General features: G+C 41.9%; 1 protein-coding gene and 1 long non-coding RNA gene across 2 annotated transcripts in view; one reads left to right on the top strand and one right to left on the bottom strand.

Annotated features, from left to right (window-relative positions):
- The window catches only part of fer1l6 (fer-1 like family member 6), a 137,336-nt gene extending 128,496 nt beyond the window's left edge, over nucleotides 1-8,840 (top strand). Inside the window, exons 41-46 of the mRNA XM_060074699.1 lie at nucleotides 2,478-2,576; nucleotides 4,588-4,708; nucleotides 5,805-5,925; nucleotides 6,385-6,542; nucleotides 6,869-6,969; nucleotides 8,323-8,840. Coding sequence (XP_059930682.1) covers nucleotides 2,478-2,576; nucleotides 4,588-4,708; nucleotides 5,805-5,925; nucleotides 6,385-6,542; nucleotides 6,869-6,969; nucleotides 8,323-8,503 — 781 coding nt within the window. The 3' untranslated portion in view covers nucleotides 8,504-8,840. The remainder of the gene's footprint in view (nucleotides 1-2,477; nucleotides 2,577-4,587; nucleotides 4,709-5,804; nucleotides 5,926-6,384; nucleotides 6,543-6,868; nucleotides 6,970-8,322) is intronic.
- On the bottom strand, nucleotides 559-21,782 carry LOC132474175 (uncharacterized). The gene is made up of 2 exons (XR_009529612.1): nucleotides 21,703-21,782; nucleotides 559-848 (listed from the first exon to the last, which is right to left on the bottom strand). It is a non-coding gene; the product is annotated as an uncharacterized LOC132474175 (long non-coding RNA).
- Nucleotides 21,783-23,602: the final 1,820 nt, after the last annotated feature.

Genomic DNA, 23,602 nt, shown 5'->3' with positions numbered 1-23,602 from the left:
CAGGGGGAGACTAGGAGTCCCAGGCTCCACTAAGCAGAACGGACGCTTAAACTGAAAATAGAACTCTTAAATCCTTCAGCATTTAAAGGTCCCATGGCATGAAAATCTCACTTTATGAGGTTTTCTAACATTAATATGAGTTCCTCTAGCCTGCCTATCGTCCACTAGTGGCTAAAACTTGCGTTTGATGTAAAACGAGCACTAGGTATCCTGCTGGCCTTTGAAAAAATTTAACCTCAGGCGTGCTGATTTGGAAAGTGGCCCCATATGTTGTGATAAGGGGCCAAGTTACCTCCCCTTTCTCTGCCTTGCCCACCCAGAGGATTTGGCCCGCCAATGAGACATTGAGCTGCGACCATGCGAGCGCCATGTGTGTGTGTGTGTGTGTCAGTGTTGCATAGTAGCGAAGTAGAAATACTTTGTTACTGTACTTAAGTCGTTTTTTTGGATATTTGTACTTTACTTTACTACTTATATTTCTCTGTACTTTTACTTTTACTTCGCTACATTTTGCGAAGAAAACGGATACTTTTACTCCGCTACATTTCCCTTGAAACCTTCGTTACAAAATCAACTCATCTTTAGAAAAAAAAAAAAGAATCATGAGAGATATGAGAATAACGTCGGGGACTGTGGTAGAACACAGACTGCGAGCCTGTTTGGCGAATCAGCTGTCCCAGCGCACGTTCGCAAAGCCCCCTTGCTTAGTTACTGTTGCTACGTCGATCAAAACTCCTACGACTGTCAACACACAAATGCATGGCTAGGACGAGGGCAAGGGCTATCAAAATTCTACTATTTGTTTCAGGCTGGTTTGTACACGCAGTATTACAACACTATCTTATACACTTCAATACGCTGTATATGTGCCATTTTTGCTACAAAGCTAATTTAAATACCCTTTTTGGGCAGGGACTTAAGTTTTCCGAAAATCCGCGATCCTGGATGACACCAAAATCAATATTAAGTAACGTGTACCAGCGCTTGCGGGATAATAGGTCGGGCTACGATATCTGTCAGTGTCAGTGATTTTTTTTTGGAGTAACTCCGCGACAGCATCCAGATCATGGCAAAATGGACTGCAATATGCAGTGGAAGGATGTTTTCAAAAAAGATCAACAACGAAGGGGAAACAACAATAATCGAAGCAAAATCATACAGGTCTCAATCAAAAAATTAGAAACTTCACGACCTCAAAATAAATACCACCAGCACAACATTTTAAACTAGTAAGGTTCTTTCACCGCTGGGTAATATTTGTATATAATATGTCAAGCTAGCTAATAACCTATAAAGATTATTTATTCTTATTCCATCTCTGGCGAGGTATCTATCAAGCCAGTTAGTGCTAAGGCATGATTGGACGAGGGCAGTTATAGGGAGGAGTTTCGATAACGGTTACTTGTACTTTTACTTTCAGTACTTAAGTACATTTAATATCAGAAAAGTACTTTTGATACTTAAGTACCGTAAAGATCAGATACTTTAATACTTTTGCTTAAGTACTATTCTAAAAGGTGACTTTTACTTTTACTTAAGTAATTTTCCAGTAAGGTATCTGTACTTTTACTTAAGTATGGCTTTTGAGTACTTTATACACCACTGGTGTGTGTGTGTGTGTGTGTGTGTGTGTGTGTGTGTGTGTGTGTGTGTGTGTGTGTGTGTGTGCGCGCGCGCGGTTACACACACTAACGCAAGTGTTGTACACTTCTTTGTTATTTGGATAACCGTTCTGCTGTTGGTGTTATGGCGCATAACACGTCGGTTCTTTGACGTCTGAAGTTGGCCTACATGAAATGCGACATGGAGGAGAAAGGGATTGTTGCCTGCGGGCAGCCGGTAGTGGGCAGCCGGCAGCGGGCAGCCGGCAGCGGGCAACCGGCAGCGGGCAACCGGCAGCAGGCAGCGCGCGGTTCACTCTACTTCAGATTGATGTGGAAGTGGAAGAACCAGAGAGGTCGGAGAACCCGATGCAGTCGTTTGTGATTCATAATATCGTCTGGAGGCGCACACAGATTTGTCCGTGATAATATATATTATATGATGTAGACATCTATGTATAATGTGATATCATTTAGATGCAGCGGTCCAGGAATCCCGCCGGAGCACCAGGAGTTTTCTAGAATATTTACAGAACATGGCCAAAGGCTGTGTGCGCCTCGCCGTTGCGATACATCCACTGTAAACCGAGCGCATGGTACCGTGGCCACAAGCTACTCAGGGCCACACCCCCACCCTCCTCCTTGACCCACCTCTCTCCTCATTAAATATGCGACTAGCTTGTAGTGGCTGTAATTCTGCACCACGGCTGAATTTCGGGAACGTCTTCAAATATTGTGTTAGGGGCCCACTAAGTAATATCTATATTAAAGCATCCATAAAGTAGCATGCCTTTAATACAGGGCATTTGTGTGTGTGTGTGTGTGTGTGTGTGTGTGTGTGTGTGTGTGTGTGTGTGTGTGTGTGTGTGTGTGTAGGTATGAGCTGCGTATCATCATCTGGAACACTGAGGATGTGGTTCTGGAGGACACTAACTTCTTGACGGGACAGCAGTCCAGCGACATCTACATCAAAGGGTGGGTCATTAGAGTGACTGATAGATTGGACTTTGTTGTAGCAGCACACCAGCTGATGCAGCTCTGACCTGGCTTTGAGATGTCTACTGTAAGCACGTTCTGTCCGAGCCCGGCCCGACACATTAACTGTAACTAGAAAATGCATTTCCTGCAGAATATGTGGTGAGTGCTGTAGTAGAAAGTGAGGTTGAAAATATTTTTTAATTAAACCACATAGATTAAAGGTTGGGTATTGAATCCTCTTTTTTGGCCATTTTTGCAAGATTACTTGAAATCCTTATCATAACCCTGTGGAACGGGCAGGGCTCGAAAAACTCCAGCCAATGATTTCCAGACCCACCGAGTGGCATTGGACAGTAAGTACGTCAATCAAACGGTCGTACTGCACTCCCCCTCCCCCCGCGTGTGACGTCTTCATGCACGTACTCAAAGCTCGTGACCCAGAGCAAGCTTCTGTTTCTTGTTATCCTGCGGTAGCTACTGGAGCTAGCTAACTAGCTAATGGCTCGCTCTCGCGCACTGTGTTCGCTCGTGCATTATTGCGCGTCCATGTACTTGGAATGGGTGGAGTCAGAGTCAGCGCTGAAGGAGAGGGGGTAGGACCATTTGAGTTGTGTATTTTCAAAATCTGCTGGCGTTTCGCAAATCCCATACCCAACCTTTAAGACATAAAGAAACGTTAAATGGCTTAAATCAAGTGAAGGGATTTGAACAAAAGTCCAAAAGTCTAAATGGAGTAAACAATGTAAACATGCACACCATTCAAGAAAAAGTAAATGGTTGGACACAAATAAAGTTACAGCTGAATGAAATGCGCAAAGCATTGCTAAAAATGCAGAGTAGATTAGAAGTAGCTCAATAGAGTGGGAAAAACCGCCCAATCTGGCAACACTGCCTGAACGTCCTCCAAAAGTAGCCCAATCTGCTGAAATTCCGTTTTGGATATTATTGAAGATAGAAGTGTGTAGATTTGTTAAATGGTTTGAATGAAGGGAAAACGGTTGAAATTAGACCGAGTTACGATGACTTAAATAATTTAAATGTCAGAATGGGCAGACGGCTTCAATGGGACCAACTGTAGAATATGACGGTTTGAAACTAAAACTGTGATTCTGAAGAAAGTTTAAATGATATCGAAATTCCATTTCGATATTATTGAAGATACAAGTGTGTAGATTTGTTAAATGGTTTGAACGAAGATAAACAGTTGAAAATTGATTTAGTTACATCTTAAACATTTGAAGTAGGCTACCAGGCTCTGCCGTCCTCCCATTGACTCCCATGTTAAAAAAAAGATAATAGTTTAAAAGTAGAATATCTTAAAAAGTAAGGGGAACAGGACACCGACGTGCAGCGGAGGTGTCTTGCTTCGCCCTGAAGGGGCTTATTTTTGAGAATGACCGGCGACGTTCTATACGTTATCCCATTTATTACAAGGCTACTTGCCAAAACGAGAAAATAACATCACATGGTGTGTCTTTTAACAATTTATTTGTTACCAGCATTCGTTAGTAGAGTTGATCAGCAGAGAAATAGTCTGTGAAAGACTTTGACGTTGCTTAGCAACCGAAGACGCTGGGGTTGACAAGTTACCGGACTACTACCCATGCAAGTGCACCCATGCAACGGAGCGTTCCATTGCATTGAGAACACCCGTGTATTTAGGCCTATAATATTTCTGTTCATGGCCTAGATTTCCCCTCAGAATAGGCCAATAAAGCAATGATCAAAACAACAAACGCTCGATCAAAGGCCTAGCCCGACCCGGCCCGAGGATAGAGGTGGGAAATATCGGCCCGCGGGTCGGGTCGGGCTTAGGCAGACAATCTAAACTCTGGTGTGTGTGTGTGTGTGTGTGTGTGTGTGTGTGTGTGTGTGTGTGTGTGTGTGTGTGTGTGTGTGTGTGTGTGTGTGTGTGTGTGTGTGTGTGTGTGTGTGTGTATGTGTATGCGTGTGTGAGCATGTCTGTGTCTGTATGGACATGTGTTGATTTGTGTGTGTGTGTGTTCAGATGGCTGAAGGGTCTGGAGGAGGACAGACAGGAGACAGACGTTCACTACAACTCTCTGACTGGAGAAGGAAACTTCAACTGGCGCTTCGTGTTCCCCTTCCATTACCTCCCCGCTGAGAAGGTGAGGAGAGAGAGAGGAGAGCGGAGAGAGGTCTCTGTCCTCTGGAGGCTGCTTTGTGAGGAGAGAGGTCTTTTTCTTCTGGAGGCTGCTCTGTGTGTGGATAGAGGTCTCTGTCCTCTGGAGGCTGCTCTATGTGTGGAGAGAGGTCTCTGTCTCTGGAGGCTGCTCTATGTGTTGAAAGAGGTCTATGTCCTCTGTGGGCTGCTCTGTGAGGAGAGAGGTCTCTCCTCTGAAGGCCACTCTATGTGTGGAGAGGTCTCTGTCTCTGGAGGGCTGCTCTGTAAGGAGAGAGGTCTCTGTCTCTGGATGCTGCTCTGTGCGTCTGTATGAGCTGAAGGTACGACTCCACTCAGTTGAAAATATGCTCAGCAGCGAATGAGACTGATTCAGCACATTCTGACCCAGCCGTTTTAATATCAGATACAGCGATACTTTACATTTCAGGGACTATGTAACAACTTATTGTATACACAGCCAATAAAATGAGGACAAGGGATATTCTCAGTGAGCTGTGATGAGGGACGGCTGCGCAACAGAGAACAGAAAGACACAGACAGCAGGAGATAGGATATGAACATGAGGTAGATAAGGGCGAGCAGATGAGAGAGAGCTGTTGTTTCATCCTCCAGCATCATTTAAATCTTTGAACTTCAGTATCTAGTATAGGAAGTATAGGAAATTATTACAATCTAAAATGAAAAAATAGTTTGATATTTCACTTTTAGCTTTTTAATTCAAGCTCATGTAGTACACATTGGAAAATGTGTCATACATATGTCCTGTAATAAGGGAAAAACATGTTGAATATTCTCGTAGCATGGAAATGGTCAAATGTCCAGTTTTCAGAACAAGAGTAATGTGAAAGACCCCTTTCAGAATGAGCTATTTGTTTTCATGACCAATATGGTCAAACCACAGTGCGCTCCTGTCTTTGTCACTGCAAGCCGTCTTACACCTGATTGGGGCGGGTCCGTCTTTTTTTCTGTTGATGATATTAAGGAGGTGTGTGTGTGTGTGTGTGTGTGTGTGTGTGTGTGTGTGTGTGTGTGTGTGTGTGTGTGTGTGTGTGTGTGTGTGTGTGTGTGTGTGTGTGGAGGTGCTGGTGATCTCCAAGCGGAGCAGTATCTTCTCTCTGGACTGTTCTGAACAGAAGCTGCCGGCCGTTCTGGTTCTCCAGGTCTGGGACTTCGAGAGGCTGTCCTCAGATGACTTCCTAGGTATGTGTGTGTGTGTGTGTGTGTTTGTGTGTGTGTGTGTGGGGGGGGGGGGGTAAATATATGAAATTCCCATTCATTGTCTGGGTGACCCCATTTATTTTGAACAGTTTTCAGGTATGCTAACATAATTGCACATGGGTTTTCTAATCATCAATTAGCCTTTTAACACAATTAGGTAAACAATGTACCATTATAACACAGGAGTGATGGTTGCTGGAAATCGGCCTCTGTAAACCTATGTAGTTATTCCATTAAGAATCAGCCGTTTCCATCTAGATTAGTCATTTACCACATTAACAAGGTCTAGACTGTACTTCTGATGAATTTACCACATTAACAATGTCTAGACTGTACTTCTGATGAATTTTATGTAATCCTCATTGAAAAAAGACATTTCTAAGTGACCCCAAACTTTTGAATGGTAGTGTATATGTGTGTCTACGTATTTGTTTGTGGCAGGCTCGGTGGAGCTGGACCTCCACTCCTTCCCCAGGGGGGGTAAGTCGTCTAAGAGCTGCAGGCAAGAGGCGCTGCAGGAGGCAGGGGACCGCATCTCCATCTTCCAGCAGAAGAGATCCAGGGGCTGGTGGCCCTTAGAGAAGGCTGGGGACCTCACCGTACGACACACACACACAAACATTATAGTGAGGGCCCTTAGAGAAGGCTGGGGACCTCACCGTACGACACACACACACAAACATTATAGTGAGGGCCCTTAGAGAAGGCTGGGGACCTCACCGTACAAAACACACACTACTACACTTGGGGCCCTTAGAGAAGGCTGGGGACCTCACTGTACCATATTCTATAGACTACACATCTACTAGCCCACACAAACTCTCAAACATATATACACTACAAACACACACACATGTATACAAAGATCTTCATTCATACATCTATGACCCATCTGCAATGTTTGATTGGCATGATGCGGCCCCAGGGTAAGGTGGAGGCGGAGTTTCACCTGGTGACATCAGAGGAGGCAGAGAATCACCCGATTGGTCGAGCCCGCAAGGAACCAGAACCTCTGGATAAACCAAAGTAAGACATTGCCTAACCTGACGCTTGATCATTGTGTGTCAAAAAAATGGTTCAGCGCGCCTAACGCGCCTACACAGCTAGATGAGCCCGCCCAAAACGTATTTTCCTCCGCTTCTTTTCTTTTGCTCCACAAACATGGCTGAGATCACCACCATCGCTGCGCTGTATTTGTTGTGGGAGTTCGAGGAGAGTAGGAAACCCAAACGCTGCAGTGTTTGGGTGCATGATAGAGCTTAGATTGGGCCCAGAAAATCAAGCCCGATCCGGCCCGTGCACGTTCTGTCCGAGTCCCGCCTGGCCCGACACATTAACTCTAATCATGAGCCCGAGCCCGATTTCAACCCGACATTTCTTTTAATACATGTAATAACTTTGTACACATTTGTTACACATTTGTTACTACTATTATTTACGGCCCGACCCGGCCTGCGGGTCGGCTCGGGCTCGGGCTCGGGCAGACAATCTAAACTCTAGTGCATGACATCCTCTGTAGGCGCTCACAGCTGGTAGAGTTTCACCACCTCCTCATCGTTTCAGCACACACTGAAACGATGACTTGGTCGTCTATGTTCTTTCTGCTTCTGTGCGTCCTCGGCTCCGTCTCTCTGCCAGTGACATCGGGTCAAGCTCAACGCTGTTTGGCTATTAAGCGTCACGCGTAGGAGCGTAAAAAGTAAATTTTTTGGAACTCTGTGCGTTTTGGTGCGTTGGCCGCGTTATTTAGGTGCGTAAAACGCGTTTAACGCGGCCAACATGCTGCTTTAGCGCGTGTAACGCATCTACGCGCCTAAACCAATGGTTCCCTATGCAAAAATGGTTCCCTAATGCATAGAAAATGCAAAAAGATTTTCTATGCCTCTAACGCTCGTAACGCGTTCAGTGTGGCCGTACCTACACCTGGACTAGACTTTCCTGGACAAGACTCACCTGGACTAGACCCACCTGGACTAGACCCACCTGGACTAGACTCTACTATTTTGAGTATCCAAGCTCTGGTATTTTGAGTATTTTTACAGTATTTGACTGTAGAGACTGAGACTGAGGGTGCAGAGACCAAACTACTTCTAGTTCATTTACTTCTGCACTACACTTTCCCCAACCTGACAACCATTCATACAAAAATGCAAATGTATGTTATTGTCATAATTATTTACGACACTAAGTGTGCCATTTTATTTTTCATATGGTAATTTCGATCTGGCTTTAGGGGAACATCCAGGACATGACTTGTACTCACCACCATGTGATCGCGTGTGTGTGCGTGTGTGTGTGTGTGTGTGTGTGTGTGTGTGTGTGTGTGTGTGTGTGTGTGTGTGTGTGTGTGTGTGCGTGTGCGTGTGTGTGTGTGTCAAGCCGTCCAGACACATCTTTCTCGTGGTTTGTGAATCCCTTCAAGTGCTTCTTCCACCTCATCTGGCGGAACTACAAGAAGTACATCATCGCCGCCCTCATCCTCCTCATCACTGCCCTCTTCCTTGCCCTGATCCTCTACACGCTGCCAGGTGCCATCTCCCAGAAGATTGTCAATGGATAACACACAATTTATAGTATCCACATTATCAGTTAGTTGTCTTCTATAACTGTATGTTTAGTTGAATATGTACTCTAGCCATTACCACTGCTGCAACAAAGAGAACATGCTTATACTGTTAGTTGACAGCCTAATTAAAGGATAACCTGATGCTACATGATACTACTGTTGGTTTATAGCCTGAATTAAGCTAACATGCTAATACTGCAAGTGTATAGCTTGGTAAAAGCTAACATGCTAAAACTGGTGGTATATCTAGTAGGAGAGTATTTAAAGAGCAAGTAAACCGAATGTTTCAGTTGGAATTAAAACACACAGCAACTTTGTGATATTTCTTAGAGCCATTGTAGTGTATGAGGGTTAAAATAAGAGATGTTGTATTTAGGTGGTAGGTGTTGTACTATAAGTGTCCAATATTTAATCCTCACTAGGACGCAGACATTAAAATAAACAGCTGCTTAGGTAGAGTTCCACACATCCACTCACAACATGGCCTTATACTATTGGTGTCCGAGAAGCTTAACCAGTGTTAACAAAAAAAGAAGTCGCTATTGGTTTTCTGAAAAGTCGCTAGAACGTGCTAGTTTGCAGTGTTGTGATGTGTACACTAACAGGTACTCAGGTATAAAATGCAATGTTCACAATAATATCACCACGTTTAAAGCAATTGATTTTTGTATTTTTGGGACACTGGCTCTTTAATGATTCACTTTATTTTCCTATTTCTATCCTCTCAATATTTATTTGATGAATTATGTTAACATACCCATTGCTGTAGATAGCAGTTTGAATCAAAGAATTATACTTGATAATTGTTAAAAGCAGCAATTTTTGACATCTGTGATATTTAGTAGTGATTTTTTAAATTTAAAACAAGAACCATTATCTATTTCCACATCGGGTTTCTAGGATTGAAATACTATGAATATCAAATAATGAACCAGACCCAGAGTTAAGCTTCGTTTTTCATCATTTTGGTTGCATGTCGATGACATCATACAACCCTTACCAGCGATCATCCGGGTAAACAGGCAAACACACTATCCACACTTCACTAGCCAGACCCTGACCCATGTCAGCAGGACCCTGACCCATGTGTCAGGGGCAGGGTTGGAATTTCACGACGGCCATGGCCGTCGTTGCCCCGCACTTTGGCCTTGATGCCCTTCTGAAAATCGTATGCCCATCGGCCACTGTGGCCTTGGTGCCCCTCGCTCTGCCCGTTTTGTTTATTTCTTTCCCCCCTGCCTCTGCCCTCTCCTGTCAAGTCCGCCCGACAACGGAATGTTAGTACATGTACTTGATTTGTCACCACAACAGTAACGTAATCAAGTGTGACCAATAAAATGCAAGCGTTAAAGGTCCCATGGCATGCTACTTTTTGGATGCTTTAATATAGATATTAGTAGGCCCCAAACACAGTATTTGAAGACGTTCCCGATATTCAGCCTTGGTGCAGAATTACAGCCACTACAAGCCAGTCGCATATTGAGCTTTCGCCAATTGCGCCATTTCGGTGTATGCAGCTTTAATGCAAATGAGGAGGAGAGAGGCGGGTCAAGGAGGAGGGTGGGGTGTGGCCCTGAGCAGCTTGCAGCCACGGTACCATGAGCTCTGTTTACAGTGGATGTATCGCAATGGCGAGGCGCAAACAGCCTTTAGCCGTGTACTGTAAATATTGTAGAACCCACGGGAGTCCTGGAGCTCCATATCTAAATAATATCATATTATTAGGGGTGTGAATCTATGGCTTCAGACGATTCGATTCGATTAACGATTCAGTAGTTGGCGATTCGATTCAAGGACAATTTTTTTTTTTTGGAACGATTCGATTCGATTCGATTCTGTAAACCACGATTCGATTCAGTAACTTTGAACCAAAATTCTCAGTGAAATAAACATGCAATAATGTGACACCCTGTCATGGGTAGATGTGTTGGAGCGTCTTGAACTAGGTGGAAAATCACTCAGGAGCCGACGAGAAGTTTGGAAAAAGATGGGATCTTTTATTTTCCCAATTTAAGGCCCATAAGGCAATAAAACGAAAATCAACAAAAAGAAAAATACTTTTCACTAAGCAAACTGAATGGGCTTGAGAGTCACAAAAACATCAATTCGAACTTAAGCATACTGGACCTTTATATTATTGCTAGATTTTGGCATAGCCAAAATATACAAAAACTGCAATAAACATAATTACAAAAACTCGGGGTCACTTCCGGTTTACCCGGAAGTTATGACGTTAATTTAAACCCCGTTGACGCGGCACACATTCCCTAATACAAAAGCTGTGTTCGAAATCGTTCCCTATACACTCGTTCCCTATACGCCTTATGTCCTATATAGTGTACATGATATAGTGCACTATATAGGGAATAGGGAACGAGAATTCGGACACTACGCTGAACATTTCTAAACGTCATTTGCGTCAGTAAATGCGCCTGATATTTGTGTGACGTGATGCGCCGACATCATCTAAACAAACCGGGCTGGAGGTTGTATTGATGTTGAATGTTACATTTCCTTGTTACATTTTTTAATTCATTTTCAATGTTAAATATTCTATGTTAAATCCCAAATAAATTGATGACATTTCTTAACACAAGCCGGAGACTCCATCATTAAATGTATTCATTTTCGCGGTTATTCAGCTTCTTCTTCTCCCCTGGAAAAATATAACCGCATTGCATTGTGGTATACCAACCCGGTCTCACGAAAAGTCGTGACACTGTCACGTTATTTAATCTATTGAAACGTGTTCAGGATCACGTATTTTCAAAATTTTCGTGTTTTAAAGCACAAATTTCAAACCCATGTATTTCAATTGGAAGTATTTGTCGTGTCACCAGCACGACTTCCAAACTAAGGTTCTGTGCGGGAGCGTTCTCCCTAGTGTCCCTTAAGGAGCTCCGTACAGTACATTTATTGTTAAAAATTGTGAACAATATGACAGCTTTAGGCCACCCGTTTCTACTTTCACCTTTGATTCTGAGAAATTGTGACAATTCACGGATATAGGCTATTAAATGCAGGTGCGCTGCTCAGGCAAAGCGCAAAAGAAAAAAGGGTAGCTGCTTAATCTTAATCTGAATTGTATGTCTTGATGTTTTGATCTAGCCATAGATCTATTGTCTTGTTTTTGGCTATGTGAATGGAAGTCCGCGTCGATGCCTCGCAAGTCCAGTGTCGCGAGCGGACGTGACATCTAGAAGTCATACCGTATAATAATGGGTTATCATTAATATTGATGCGTAGGGGTTGATTATAACTCTTGTTTATTGTTTATACCACAGTCTGGGGGAATACTCGTATTCTGATTGGCTGCAGGGTGTGTATTATCTCCTGATATAGGCTACAGACACCTGCTAAGTAGTTCCAGTCAGTGTTTAGATTCTCTGCCCGAGCGTTTTTACTTTTATTTGATCATTATCATAAATTAGCCTAATCTGAGGAGAAATCTATGCCATAAACAGAAATATTATGGGTCTTTATTACACGGGTCTTCTCAATGCCGTGGAACGCTCCGTTCACTTGCATGGGTCCGGGGATATCTCGGGATTGGTTTCTTTATTAATCGAATGGGAAATGCAATAGGTCTATTTTAGGACCGAATCACCGTTGAACTTGTTTCTAATAACATTTCTAGCGAGAAATATACTTTTTACTTGCATAATCTTTAGTCAGTGATTACGTCTGATCTTTAGTTTTATAGTTATTAGGAAGATTTTATCGGCTCGCTCGCATGTTTCAATGACGTCAGGTTGCTAAGGACGCTGCTTTCGCTAAACTAGCACACACACACACACACACACACACACACACGCGCACACACACACACACACACCACACACACACACACACACACACACACACACACACACACACACACACACACACACACACACACACACACACACACAATGCATTTCGCTGCAGATATTCCCTCAATTATTATTACTTTCAAAACGTTGGCCAAGGTGGAATATCCTTTTTATTTGGGCTGCTTCTTGGACATTTTGGGTGGATTTTGAACGGTATGTGGGCGGGACGTTTTTTGCAGGACCTGGCAACCCTGCGCTGTTGCCCGGGGTGCTGAAATGCTCCGGAACAGATCTGGATCCACTATGGCCAAAAGACTTGTATGCCCCCCCACCCCCCCTTAAATAAATTCTATGGCAGAATAAAGAATAAATTCATGCATTAACATTCAACTTGAACATGTGTTTTTACAGTATAGCGTGGTGGAGGGCTGACGTATGTTGCCCAACCCGGAAGTGAGCGTCGCCCTGGTTTCCCTTGACAAAAAGCCAACGGGTTTTTCCATTGGATTTTGGATTATTGCAGAAAAATTAGCATCTTTGAAGCACCTCCTCAAAAACTGAAAATAAATAAATAAATAAAAAGATCTGTGCTCCAAAGAATGAAATGTAAACCAATGCATTCTGAATAATAATAATAATAATAATAATAATACATTTAATTTAGAGGCGCCTTTCAAGACACCCAAGGTCACTTTACAAAGCATATAGTCATCATTCAAAACTATGTAAAACAGACTAGGAATAAAAGAAAAACAGAGGTTAAACATGAAGAATAATAATAATTAATAACACTCAAAGACGCCTACAGTGAAGGGGGGACCTCACTAACCACCACCAATGAGTAGCACCCACTTGGGTGATGAATGGGAGTGTTTCTCCGATTTTTCCATGCTACACAGAACGAAATGTAAACCCATGCAAATAAAGACTTCATGTTCATAATCATTTAAATATCATTAATCTCCTGAGTGTGTCGAGTGGTATTCTATTTTTTTCAACGGGGCTGCATCCAGTCACTTGACCGTCATGGTTGCTATGGTGGTTGCTATCGACCGCCCCCTCTAATCCTTACATGGTTCTAAAAACCACGCGGCAAAGGAGCTGCCGTCCATTGTGTTGTTTTTGTCGTAAACTAGGGTCAGATGGTTAAAAAATAGACAGATATTCCAAGGTATCCTTAAAAGGCAGCTTGGATGTTTTTATTTTGTGCAGTTTAGACTTCTTCTATAACCTATTTTTGAAAGCAAAACACCAAGCTCATTGATTTAACGAGGCAGGGTTATTTGAAACAATTTATTGAATAAATATTTATGAGAGGTCATTCCTTCTCCTGAGTTTGCTTCCTATTTATGTCTAGTGTACACCCCTACTGCCAACAAGCATCCCCCCCCCCCCCCTCCCCATATGGATTTGGAGAATTGCTGCCACGTCCCGGTGGTGGAGGTATCATATATATGAAAGAGGGCATTCAATTATACTACAATGATCAATTAGCAGGCCGAAGCCCTAAAGGAAGTGATGCAATAGGTGACTGAGTCGACAACATATAAGTAAGCCTTGGGGTCTCTTATATATCAAAGGGGGTCTCAAAGGACGCATATACGCTTCAACCTGTGGCTTACAGGAAATGACTCAGCAAGTGCTCCATCTTGTTGCACCCACCCAGCGGCTCGCTTGCAAGATTTTGGCCTGAAGTTCTTCCCAGACCTACACCGTAGCCATCCAACCTGCATATCGGAGAATCAGGCCTCTCTTTAATAATGACAAAAAGTTATGAGAGGAATACACATGAACTTTTGTTGTCTCATAAGCGGCGTGGTGCCGGCTGCTTTTGACCTTTTGACCCCAGACTTCTGAGGGAATATGCATCAATTCATTAGTCAATCAGAAGTATGTAAATATCTTCCCGGTGTCGTAAGAGGACGAACAAGGTGTCCTTCAACATCTACGCTTCCAGGCGATTGCAATGGTGCCACACATGAGCATATTCGAACATGTTTAATGGTAGTAATTAGCTGTCGAAATTGGAGGCCTTAATCAATAATGAGCAGCTATTGATTTACTTTCCGATAGAAATTTGTGACAAATGACATATTATTTAGCATCTACACGTTGAGCTGAGTCCAATGACACCAAGCATGAAACACTATAGCAAATGTATTTTACATGGTACATATGGTCTAGGACATGATCTCGGTGTGGCAAGAGGGCAAGCTTGATCTCATTGGACTCAGCTTAACGTGTAGATGCTAAATAACATGTAATTTGTCAAGAATCTCCATCGGGAAGCAAATCTATAGCTGGTCATTATTGATAAAGGCCCCCAAAATCGACAGCTAATTACTACCCCGAAACATATTCAAATATGATCATGTTTGGCACTGTTGCAATCGCCTCGAAACGTAGATGTCAAAGGACACCTTGTTTGCCCCCTTACGCCTCCGGGAAGATATTTTCATACTTCTAATGGATTGATTCATATTTTAAGGTTCTCGGAATGAGACTTTAGGCGGCTGCAGCAGAAGTGTTGAGACGAAAGATGATATCAAGACATTTATAGAATATTCCGATTCACATTATGATTCTTCGTCATAACTATCCGACCAAACATCCTTCACATTCACCGAGCGAAGATTATGAAAGTCCAGGCCCCCCTCCATCTCGTTGCACCTGCACCCAGCGGCTCGCTTGTATGATTTTGGCCTGAAGTTCTTCCCAGACCTACACCCTAGCCATCCAACATGCATATCTTAGAATCAGGCCTCTCTTTAATAGTGACAAAAGGTTATGAGAGAAATACACATGAACTTTTTGTTACCTCATAAGCGGCGTGGTGCCGGCTCCTTTTGACCTTTTGACCCCAGACTTCAAAAACGTGGCCACAGGCCAGCTGTGTCTACGCACCTTAAGCCACAAATGTACACATCCATCCCACAAAAAATGGGGACTAGAAACTAACCTCTGTCTTATGTACATTTACTGTACTGATGGAGGTCACGCCCCTTTTCCGGCCTTTTCGAGATAGCTAGGGATACTGAAATGTTTACACACATTTCCCGGGGCCCAGAGAACGACATATCCGAGATTTGGAATTGTAGCCCTTAGAGAAAAAAAGTTTTCCCAAATGGACTGTCATTTGGACAAAGCCCCTCAGAAGTGTTGCCTGCAAGACCTAATGGTCCAGAATGTGGTGGAAAAACAGTTTTTGAGATAGGAAGGTCGTACCGCCCTGAAATTTGAATACCTTATTCTAGGGCCTAACTGGGACCCCCGCACCGAAACTTGGCCCGGTCGGACCCGGAGGGCCCTTCCTGCCCGAAACTTGGCCCAGTCGGAACCCGAGTGCAGGAAGTGGGGGCCTGGACTTTCATAATCTTCGCTCAGTGAATGTGAAGGATGTTTGGTCGGATAGTTATGACGAAGAATCATAATATGAATCGGAATATTCTATAAATGTCTTGATATCATCTTTCGTCTCAACACTTCTGCTGCAGCCGCCTAAAGTCTCACTCCGAGAACCTTAAAATATGAATCAATCCATTAGAAGTATGAAAATATCTTCCCGGAGGCGTAAGGGGGCAAACAAGGTGTCCTTTGACATCTACGTTTCGAGGCGATTGCAACAGTGCCACACATGATCATATTTGAATATGTTTCGGGGTAGTAATTAGCTGTCAATTTTGGGGGCCTTTATCAATAATGACCAGCTATAGATTTGCTTCCCGATGGAGATTCTTGACAAATTACATGTTATTTAGCATCTACGCGTTAAGCTGAGTCCAATGAGATCAAGCTTGCCCTCTTGCCACACCGAGATCATGTCCTAGACCATATGTACCATGTAAAATACATTTGCTAGAGTGTCATGCTTGGTGTCATTGGACTCAGCTCAACGTGTAGATGCTAAATAATATGTAATTTGTCACAAATTTCTATCGGAAAGTAAATCAATAGCTGCTCATTATTGATTAAGGCCTCCAATTTCGACAGCTAATTACTACCATTAAACATGTTCGAATATGCTCATGTGTGGCACCATTGCAATCGCCTGGAAGCGTAGATGTTGAAGGACACCTTGGTCGCCCTCTTACGACACCGGGAAGATATTTACATACTTCTGATTGACTAATGAATTGATTCAGCTATTCCCTCAGAAGTCTGGGGTCAAAAGGTCAAAAGCAGCCGACACCACGCCGCTTATGAGACAACAAAAGTTCATGTGTATTCCTCTCATAACTTTTTGTCATTATTAAAGAGAGGCCTGATTCTCCGATATGCAGGTTGGATGGCTACGGTGTAGGTCTGGGAAGAACTTCAGGCCAAAATCTTGCAAGCGAGCCGCTGGGTGGGTGCAACAAGATGGAGCACTTGCTGAGTCATTTCCTGTAAGCCACAGGTTGAAGCGTATATGCGTCCTTTGAGACCCCCTTTGATATATAAGAGACCCCAAGGCTTACTTAAATGTTGTCGACTCAGTCACCCATTGCATCACTTCCTTTAGGGCTTCGGCCTCCTAATTGATCATTGTAGTATAATTGGGGGGGGGGGGGGTGATGCTTGTTGACAGTAGGGGTGTACACTAGACATAAATAGGAAGCAAACTCAGGAGAAGGAATGACCTCTTATAAATATTTATTCAATAAATTGTTTCAAATAACCCTGCCTCGTTAAATCAATGAGCTTGGTGTTTTGCTTTCAAAAATAGGTTATAGAAGAAGTCTAAACTGCACAAAATAAAAACATCCAAGCTGCCTTTTAAGGATACCTTGAAATATCTGTCTATTTTTTAACCATCTGACCCTAGTTTACGACAAAAACAACACAATGGACGGCAGCTCCTTTGCCGCGTGGTTTTTAGAACCATGTAAGGATTAGAGGGGGCGGTCGATAGCAACCACCATAGCAACCATGACGGTCAAGTGACTGGATGCAGCCCCGTTGAAAAAAATAGAATACCACTCGACACACTCAGGAGATTAATGATATTTAAATGATTATGAACATGAAGTCTTTATTTGCATGGGTTTACATTTCGTTCTGTGTAGCATGGAAAAATCGGAGAAACACTCCCATTCATCACCCAAGTGGGTGCTACTCATTGGTGGTGGTTAGTGAGGTCCCCCCTTCACTGTAGGCGTCTTTGAGTGTTATTAATTATTATTATTATTCATGTTTAACCTCTGTTTTTCTTTTATTCCTAGTCTGTTTTACATAGTTTTGAATGATGACTATATGCTCTGTAAAGTGACCTTGGGTGTCTTGAAAGGCGCCTCTAAATTAAATGTATTATTATTATTATTATTATTATTATTATTCAGAATGCATTGGTTTACATTTCGTTCTTTGGAGCACAGATCTTTTTATTTATTTATTTATTTTCAGTTTTTGAGGAGGTGCTTCAAAGATGCTAATTTTTCTGCAATAATCCAAAATCCAATGGAAAAACCCGTTGGCTTTTTGTCAAGGGAAACCAGGGCGACGCTCACTTCCGGGTTGGGCAACATACGTCAGCCCTCCACCACGCTATACTGTAAAAACACATGTTCAAGTTGAATGTTAATGCATGAATTTATTCTTTATTCTGCCATAGAATTTATTTAAGGGGGGGGGGGGAGGGCATACAAGTCTTTTGGCCATAGTGGATCCAGATCTGTTCCGGAGCATTTCAGCACCCCGGGCAACAGCGCAGGGTTGCCAGGTCCTGCAAAAAACGTCCCGCCCACATACCGTTCAAAATCCACCCAAAATGTCCTAGAAGCAGCCCAAATAAAAAGGATATTCCACCTTGGCCAACGTTTTGAAAGTAATAATAATTGAGGGAATATCTGCAGCGAAATGCATTGTGTGTGTGTGTGTGTGTGTGTGTGTGTGTGTGTGTGTGTGTGTGTGTGTGTGTGTGTGTGTGTGTGTGTGTGTGTGTGTGTGTGTGTGTGTGTGTGTGTGTGTGTGTGTGTGTGCTAGTTTAGCGAAAGCAGCGTCCTTAGCAACCTGACGTCATTGAAACATGCGAGCGAGCCGATAAAATCTTCCTAATAACTATAAAACTAAAGATCAGACGTAATCACTGACTAAAGATTATGCAAGTAAAAAGTATATTTCTCGCTAGAAATGTTATTAGAAACAAGTTCAACGGTGATTCGGTCCTAAAATAGACCTATTGCATTTCCCATTCGATTAATAAAGAAACCAATCCCGAGATATCCCCGGACCCATGCAAGTGAACGGAGCGTTCCACGGCATTGAGAAGACCCGTGTAATAAAGACCCATAATATTTCTGTTTATGGCATAGATTTCTCCTCAGATTAGGCTAATTTATGATAATGATCAAATAAAAGTAAAAACGCTCGGGCAGAGAATCTAAACACTGACTGGAACTACTTAGCAGGTGTCTGTAGCCTATATCAGGAGATAATACACACCCTGCAGCCAATCAGAATACGAGTATTCCCCCAGACTGTGGTATAAACAATAAACAAGAGTTATAATCAACCCCTACGCATCAATATTAATGATAACCCATTATTATACGGTATGACTTCTAGATGTCACGTCCGCTCGCGACACTGGACTTGCGAGGCATCGACGCGGACTTCCATTCACATAGCCAAAAACAAGACAATAGATCTATGGCTAGATCAAAACATCAAGACATACAATTCAGATTAAGATTAAGCAGCTACCCTTTTTTCTTTTGCGGTTTGCCTGAGCAGCGCACCTGCATTTAATAGCCTATATCCGTGAATTGTCACAATTTCTCAGAATCAAAGGTGAAAGTAGAAACGGGTGGCCTAAAGCTGTCATATTGTTCACAATTTTGAACAATAAATGTACTGTACGGAGCTCCTTAAGGGACATTAGGGAGAACGCTCCTGCACAGAACCTTAGTTTGTAAGTCGTGCTGGTGACACGACAAATACTTCCAATTGAAATACATGGGTTTGAAATTTGTGCTTTAAAACACGAAAATTTTGAAAATACGTGATCCTGAACACGTTTCAATAGATTAAATAACGTGACAGTGTCACGACTTTTCGTGAGACCGGGTTGGGTATACGGGAGTAACATGTAGGGAACATCGTATGTACCCTATTTTAAGTCCACTATATAGTGCCCTATTTAGTGGACCACTGAGAATTCGAACACCCTACAAAATGGCGTGCACCCTATTTAGTGCACTACATCCATGATAGGGAACGATTTCGAACACAGCTAAAGTCTAGAGAGACGCTGATAAGACGAACATTTACGCTGTGTTAACATGTAACTTTTAAACTAAATAAACAAACCTGGAATTTGACAACGACATACTTGTTTGAATGGTTATTGCAACAGAACAGGTGACGTTAATGGTAAATGGTATTAAACAGAACGTTGTAATGATGGTTCTTGCAAGATTGTATTAAACTGCCGTAGCGCGCATGATAAATGACATGGTTGATAAATGATTTTAAAACAGTAGGAAGGTAACGGAATACATAGTCAAACAAGACAAACACACACAGGCAACATTGACGGAAGCTATGCGCCCCGTCACACACCCCTTGTCAATTTTACCATTATTCTTTGCGAAGCCAAAATGCTTCCACACTTTGGATTTCAAGTTTGCTGGTGCATTAACAATCTCGCTGCCGCTCTCTGCTATGTTTGAAATGCACCAGTAGAGGGTGAGGGAGAAAAAAAACTCTCGTGGGACTTCCTTGCAAGCTGACTAGCTGATGACAGAGTTACGGATTACCGAGCTGCACTTCACAAAATAAACGTGTAAACTAAGTCTTAAAACATTAATCATAAACGATTTAAAGCATCTATCTTGATTATTGGTGAAGCCAAAGCGATTCATTCTATTTATTTATTTTAGCAGATCGATTTAGTTGAATCGGTAGGACTGACAATCGATTCATCGATGCATCGCATGAATCGTTACGCCCCTAGTTGATTCTCAACAAACTATCAGTCGATGTTCAACTAAGCATTAGTAGAGAGGTCTTAGGACTGTCAAATTAAAGTGAAAACAGTTGAGAACAGTAGACACTCTACAAACTAGTAACAGTACAAAATAGAGACAAGTTTTGCACTGGATGACCGTAAAGTGAAATAAACAACATCTAAGCAGCATATCAGAGAAGAAAGCAACTTTATTATTTAAAAAAATAAATAAACTTTAACAGAACTTTTTTTTACAAAGGAAGAGTTCAAAGAGTCAAAAGAACCAAGAATACTATAAGCCGTTTGAACAAATACAACAAAAACTTTTCTTTTAAAAATAAATTAAAACACTCTCCCCTTTCTCCTCTGTCCATTTCAGCCTATTTTGATCAATGCCAAGCTCTGCTTCCTATGTCTGATAGGAACGCCTTATGTCCTTGACAAGCCTGCCAAGGACACCTTCTGAATTTTCCCTCGCTAACCAGTAGGTCCACTCAATAAAGCAGAGCTGCTCTTTCAAGGCCTTCTCCGACCGATTCCCCCGCATTCTGCCACGCTCTCGAGGTTCTGGGTATGGAGTCCTGTCTGAGGGTCAACATAATGTTGGCTGTGGTTCACCCTGACATGCCTGTAGCCCTCTGTGGCGAGACCGGCATACGCTCTCCACTCATCACTTACGACGAGACTGTTGCGCTTCACATGCTTTTTGATGATAGGAACAAGGGTCTCCTTATTTCGTCTCTGCACGAGGCGAAGAATAGGACGCCTGTCAGACCGTTTGATTTGGAGCATTCCAAAGACCCATGTCCTTTTTCTCCTCCAGCTGTTCCTGAAGCGCCCTCTTCCGTACTGCCAAAACACAATATAAATGTTATAAAATAAATAATACCCTAGTCAAATATATACATAATCAAGAAAACCACTCAATGTTATATTACAGCCAGTGAGAAGTAGGATGAGTATGCTAATTTCCAAATGATATAAATAATGGAGTAATATAAAAACTTTTGTTTTTTTAAGTTTGGAATGCATATTATTATTAGTATGTGTTGTTGCATGTCAACAGTGAATGAGTTGATAACTCTTTCATGCATTGAACTACCTGACAGTTACCTAGAAGTTGCATTATTACCTTGATATGATATAGCCTACGGTCTAATTTTATTTCTTATTTCAACTTGCTCTCCCTGAAAAAACTATAATGTAGCTCATGTTTTCTTAAGGCATAGATTAGTTATAGCAAATAGTATCAAAACACTCCGAGGCGTCTTCCATACTTCTTGAAAGATGCATACAGCACACAAGTCTTGACCTTGTAACTTTTCATCGGCCCCTCCAATATGCCGATTTGCATGTGAATACAGTACATAGTGCTATTTATTCTACTTCATTTAAGAATGCTCGATTCTGATTGGCTGGGAGGGGTGCATTAATCCGGCATATTGGCCGCTGACTTGTCGGTTCTACTTGCTGCTGACTGAGCACAGTAGATCAATACGCCGCTTGCATCGTTTTCTATCACATACATTTCCAACATGGTCCATAGTAAAAATAAACCAAGGAGTGCATGTTTGATCGATCGTCATTAAAGCTGACTTGATACGAATGTAGCAACTACGTTATTAAACTAGTGATCAGATCCAGCCTTGTGTGGTTGCTATAGAAACGAGTTACCTACAGCTGAGCTAACGTTATTCACCGTAGTTCTAAAGGGAACTACTTTTCGAGGGAGATGAACTTAAACAGAGTATACATTTAATAAGCATGCAATACGAATAAGAAAAAGGCAGACTTCCCGGCTCGCGGAAGGTTACCGCGAGCCGGTAAGCCGTCCACGAGCCGGGCATATCAAACTGTTTATTGCCCGGCCTCTCTGTGATTATTCCTTACTTATTTGATTAGATTAACATCATCAAGTACTTAAATTAATAATTTATTTCAACTGGTTAAAACCATTCCAGGGAAAATATTTTGAACGGTGAGGCTTTAAATACAAATTGAGAAAATTCAGAAATTATGTTCATAGAGCCAAACTTCCACAATAATTAATCTAAAAGTAAAGCTTAAAGATTTCTCTTGAAGACAATTGATATTTCAACATTAAGTTTTTAATAAAATCCAAAACAAGAACTGAGGAAAGATCAGATTTTTGATGAGTTGAAATTGAATGACCCCATATTTAGTGAAGTATATTACAAATATACCTTGCGCTTATGGCAGAACTTGCTCTCGTCAATGTGGACGATAGCGTTGACTCCACCGATTTTCTGGCCTTTTTTTTTCCTGTGCCTTTTAAGGCTTTTCAGGCAAATTCTTCGCAGTTTTTTGGACATCATTGAGAGTGTAGCAGTGCTTTTAGTGATGCCATCCTGAAGCATGTCTACCTGCCGTAGCTGCAAACCCTGTGCAAATCTACAAAGAAAACAAAGATTTAATCAGAACTGTTTACATACACAAAGAAAATATGTGCTTGTTTGATCAATCCGTAAGTCTACTCAAGTCACAAAGCTTTTTCTACTGAAAAACTACTGTTGCAACTTGCAACTATAGTTTCAGCTTAAATTGTACAAACATTACACACTCTGAACCTAGAACTGTAATCTGTGAAATACTGGAGTTGGAGAAAACCTAAAATGATTACCTGTGAATGTACTTCATCCATGTGAAGAGACTACAGTGTGAGTTTGAGAAAAGAGACTTGGTCCTTACACTTCTCCTCAAACGTCCACATCTTTTACGACGGCACTCCCTGAAAATTGCAAACAAATTGGAAATTTAAATGATGTCTATAAGTTTGACATGTATAAGTCTACCAACTGCTCAGCCTAAAACATTGTGGCAATGTAAATAATCCTAATTGATGATCATGACATAAATTATAACTTGATCAAATAGATATCTTAAAACTTAAAAATTGGTTGTATATATACCCCAAATGTTTTTCAAGGTAAAATCTACTCAGCATTTTGTTTTTCTCTTCCTTTTTATTGTTTGTTTTTTTCCAGCTCTTCACGACTGAATTATTGCATGGAAATGTTGCAATCCTGCCCAAACTTAACTAAAAGTGAAAATTTAAAACCCAACTACGTGTACAATATCTATGAAAGATATGACTGATCTGAATATTATTTCTCAAAACGTAAATGGTCTTAATAATTATATAAAGAGGAGGAAGATCCTTCAACAGCTGGAAAAAGAAAAAGGAGATATATTGTTTCTTCAAGAAACTTAACGCAAGAGGAACATAAGAAACTGGGCAGAATTGCAAATGCACAAATTTATTCATCCTCATATACGTCATCAAGGAGAGGTGTAGCAACAATTATAAAAAAACATGTACCATTTCAGCAGACA

This window comes from Gadus macrocephalus, chromosome 16 (assembly GCF_031168955.1).
Source record: "Gadus macrocephalus chromosome 16, ASM3116895v1".
NCBI classification, from domain to species: Eukaryota; Metazoa; Chordata; class Actinopteri; order Gadiformes; family Gadidae; genus Gadus; species Gadus macrocephalus.
This window is presented reverse-complemented; position numbering and strand designations above follow the sequence as displayed.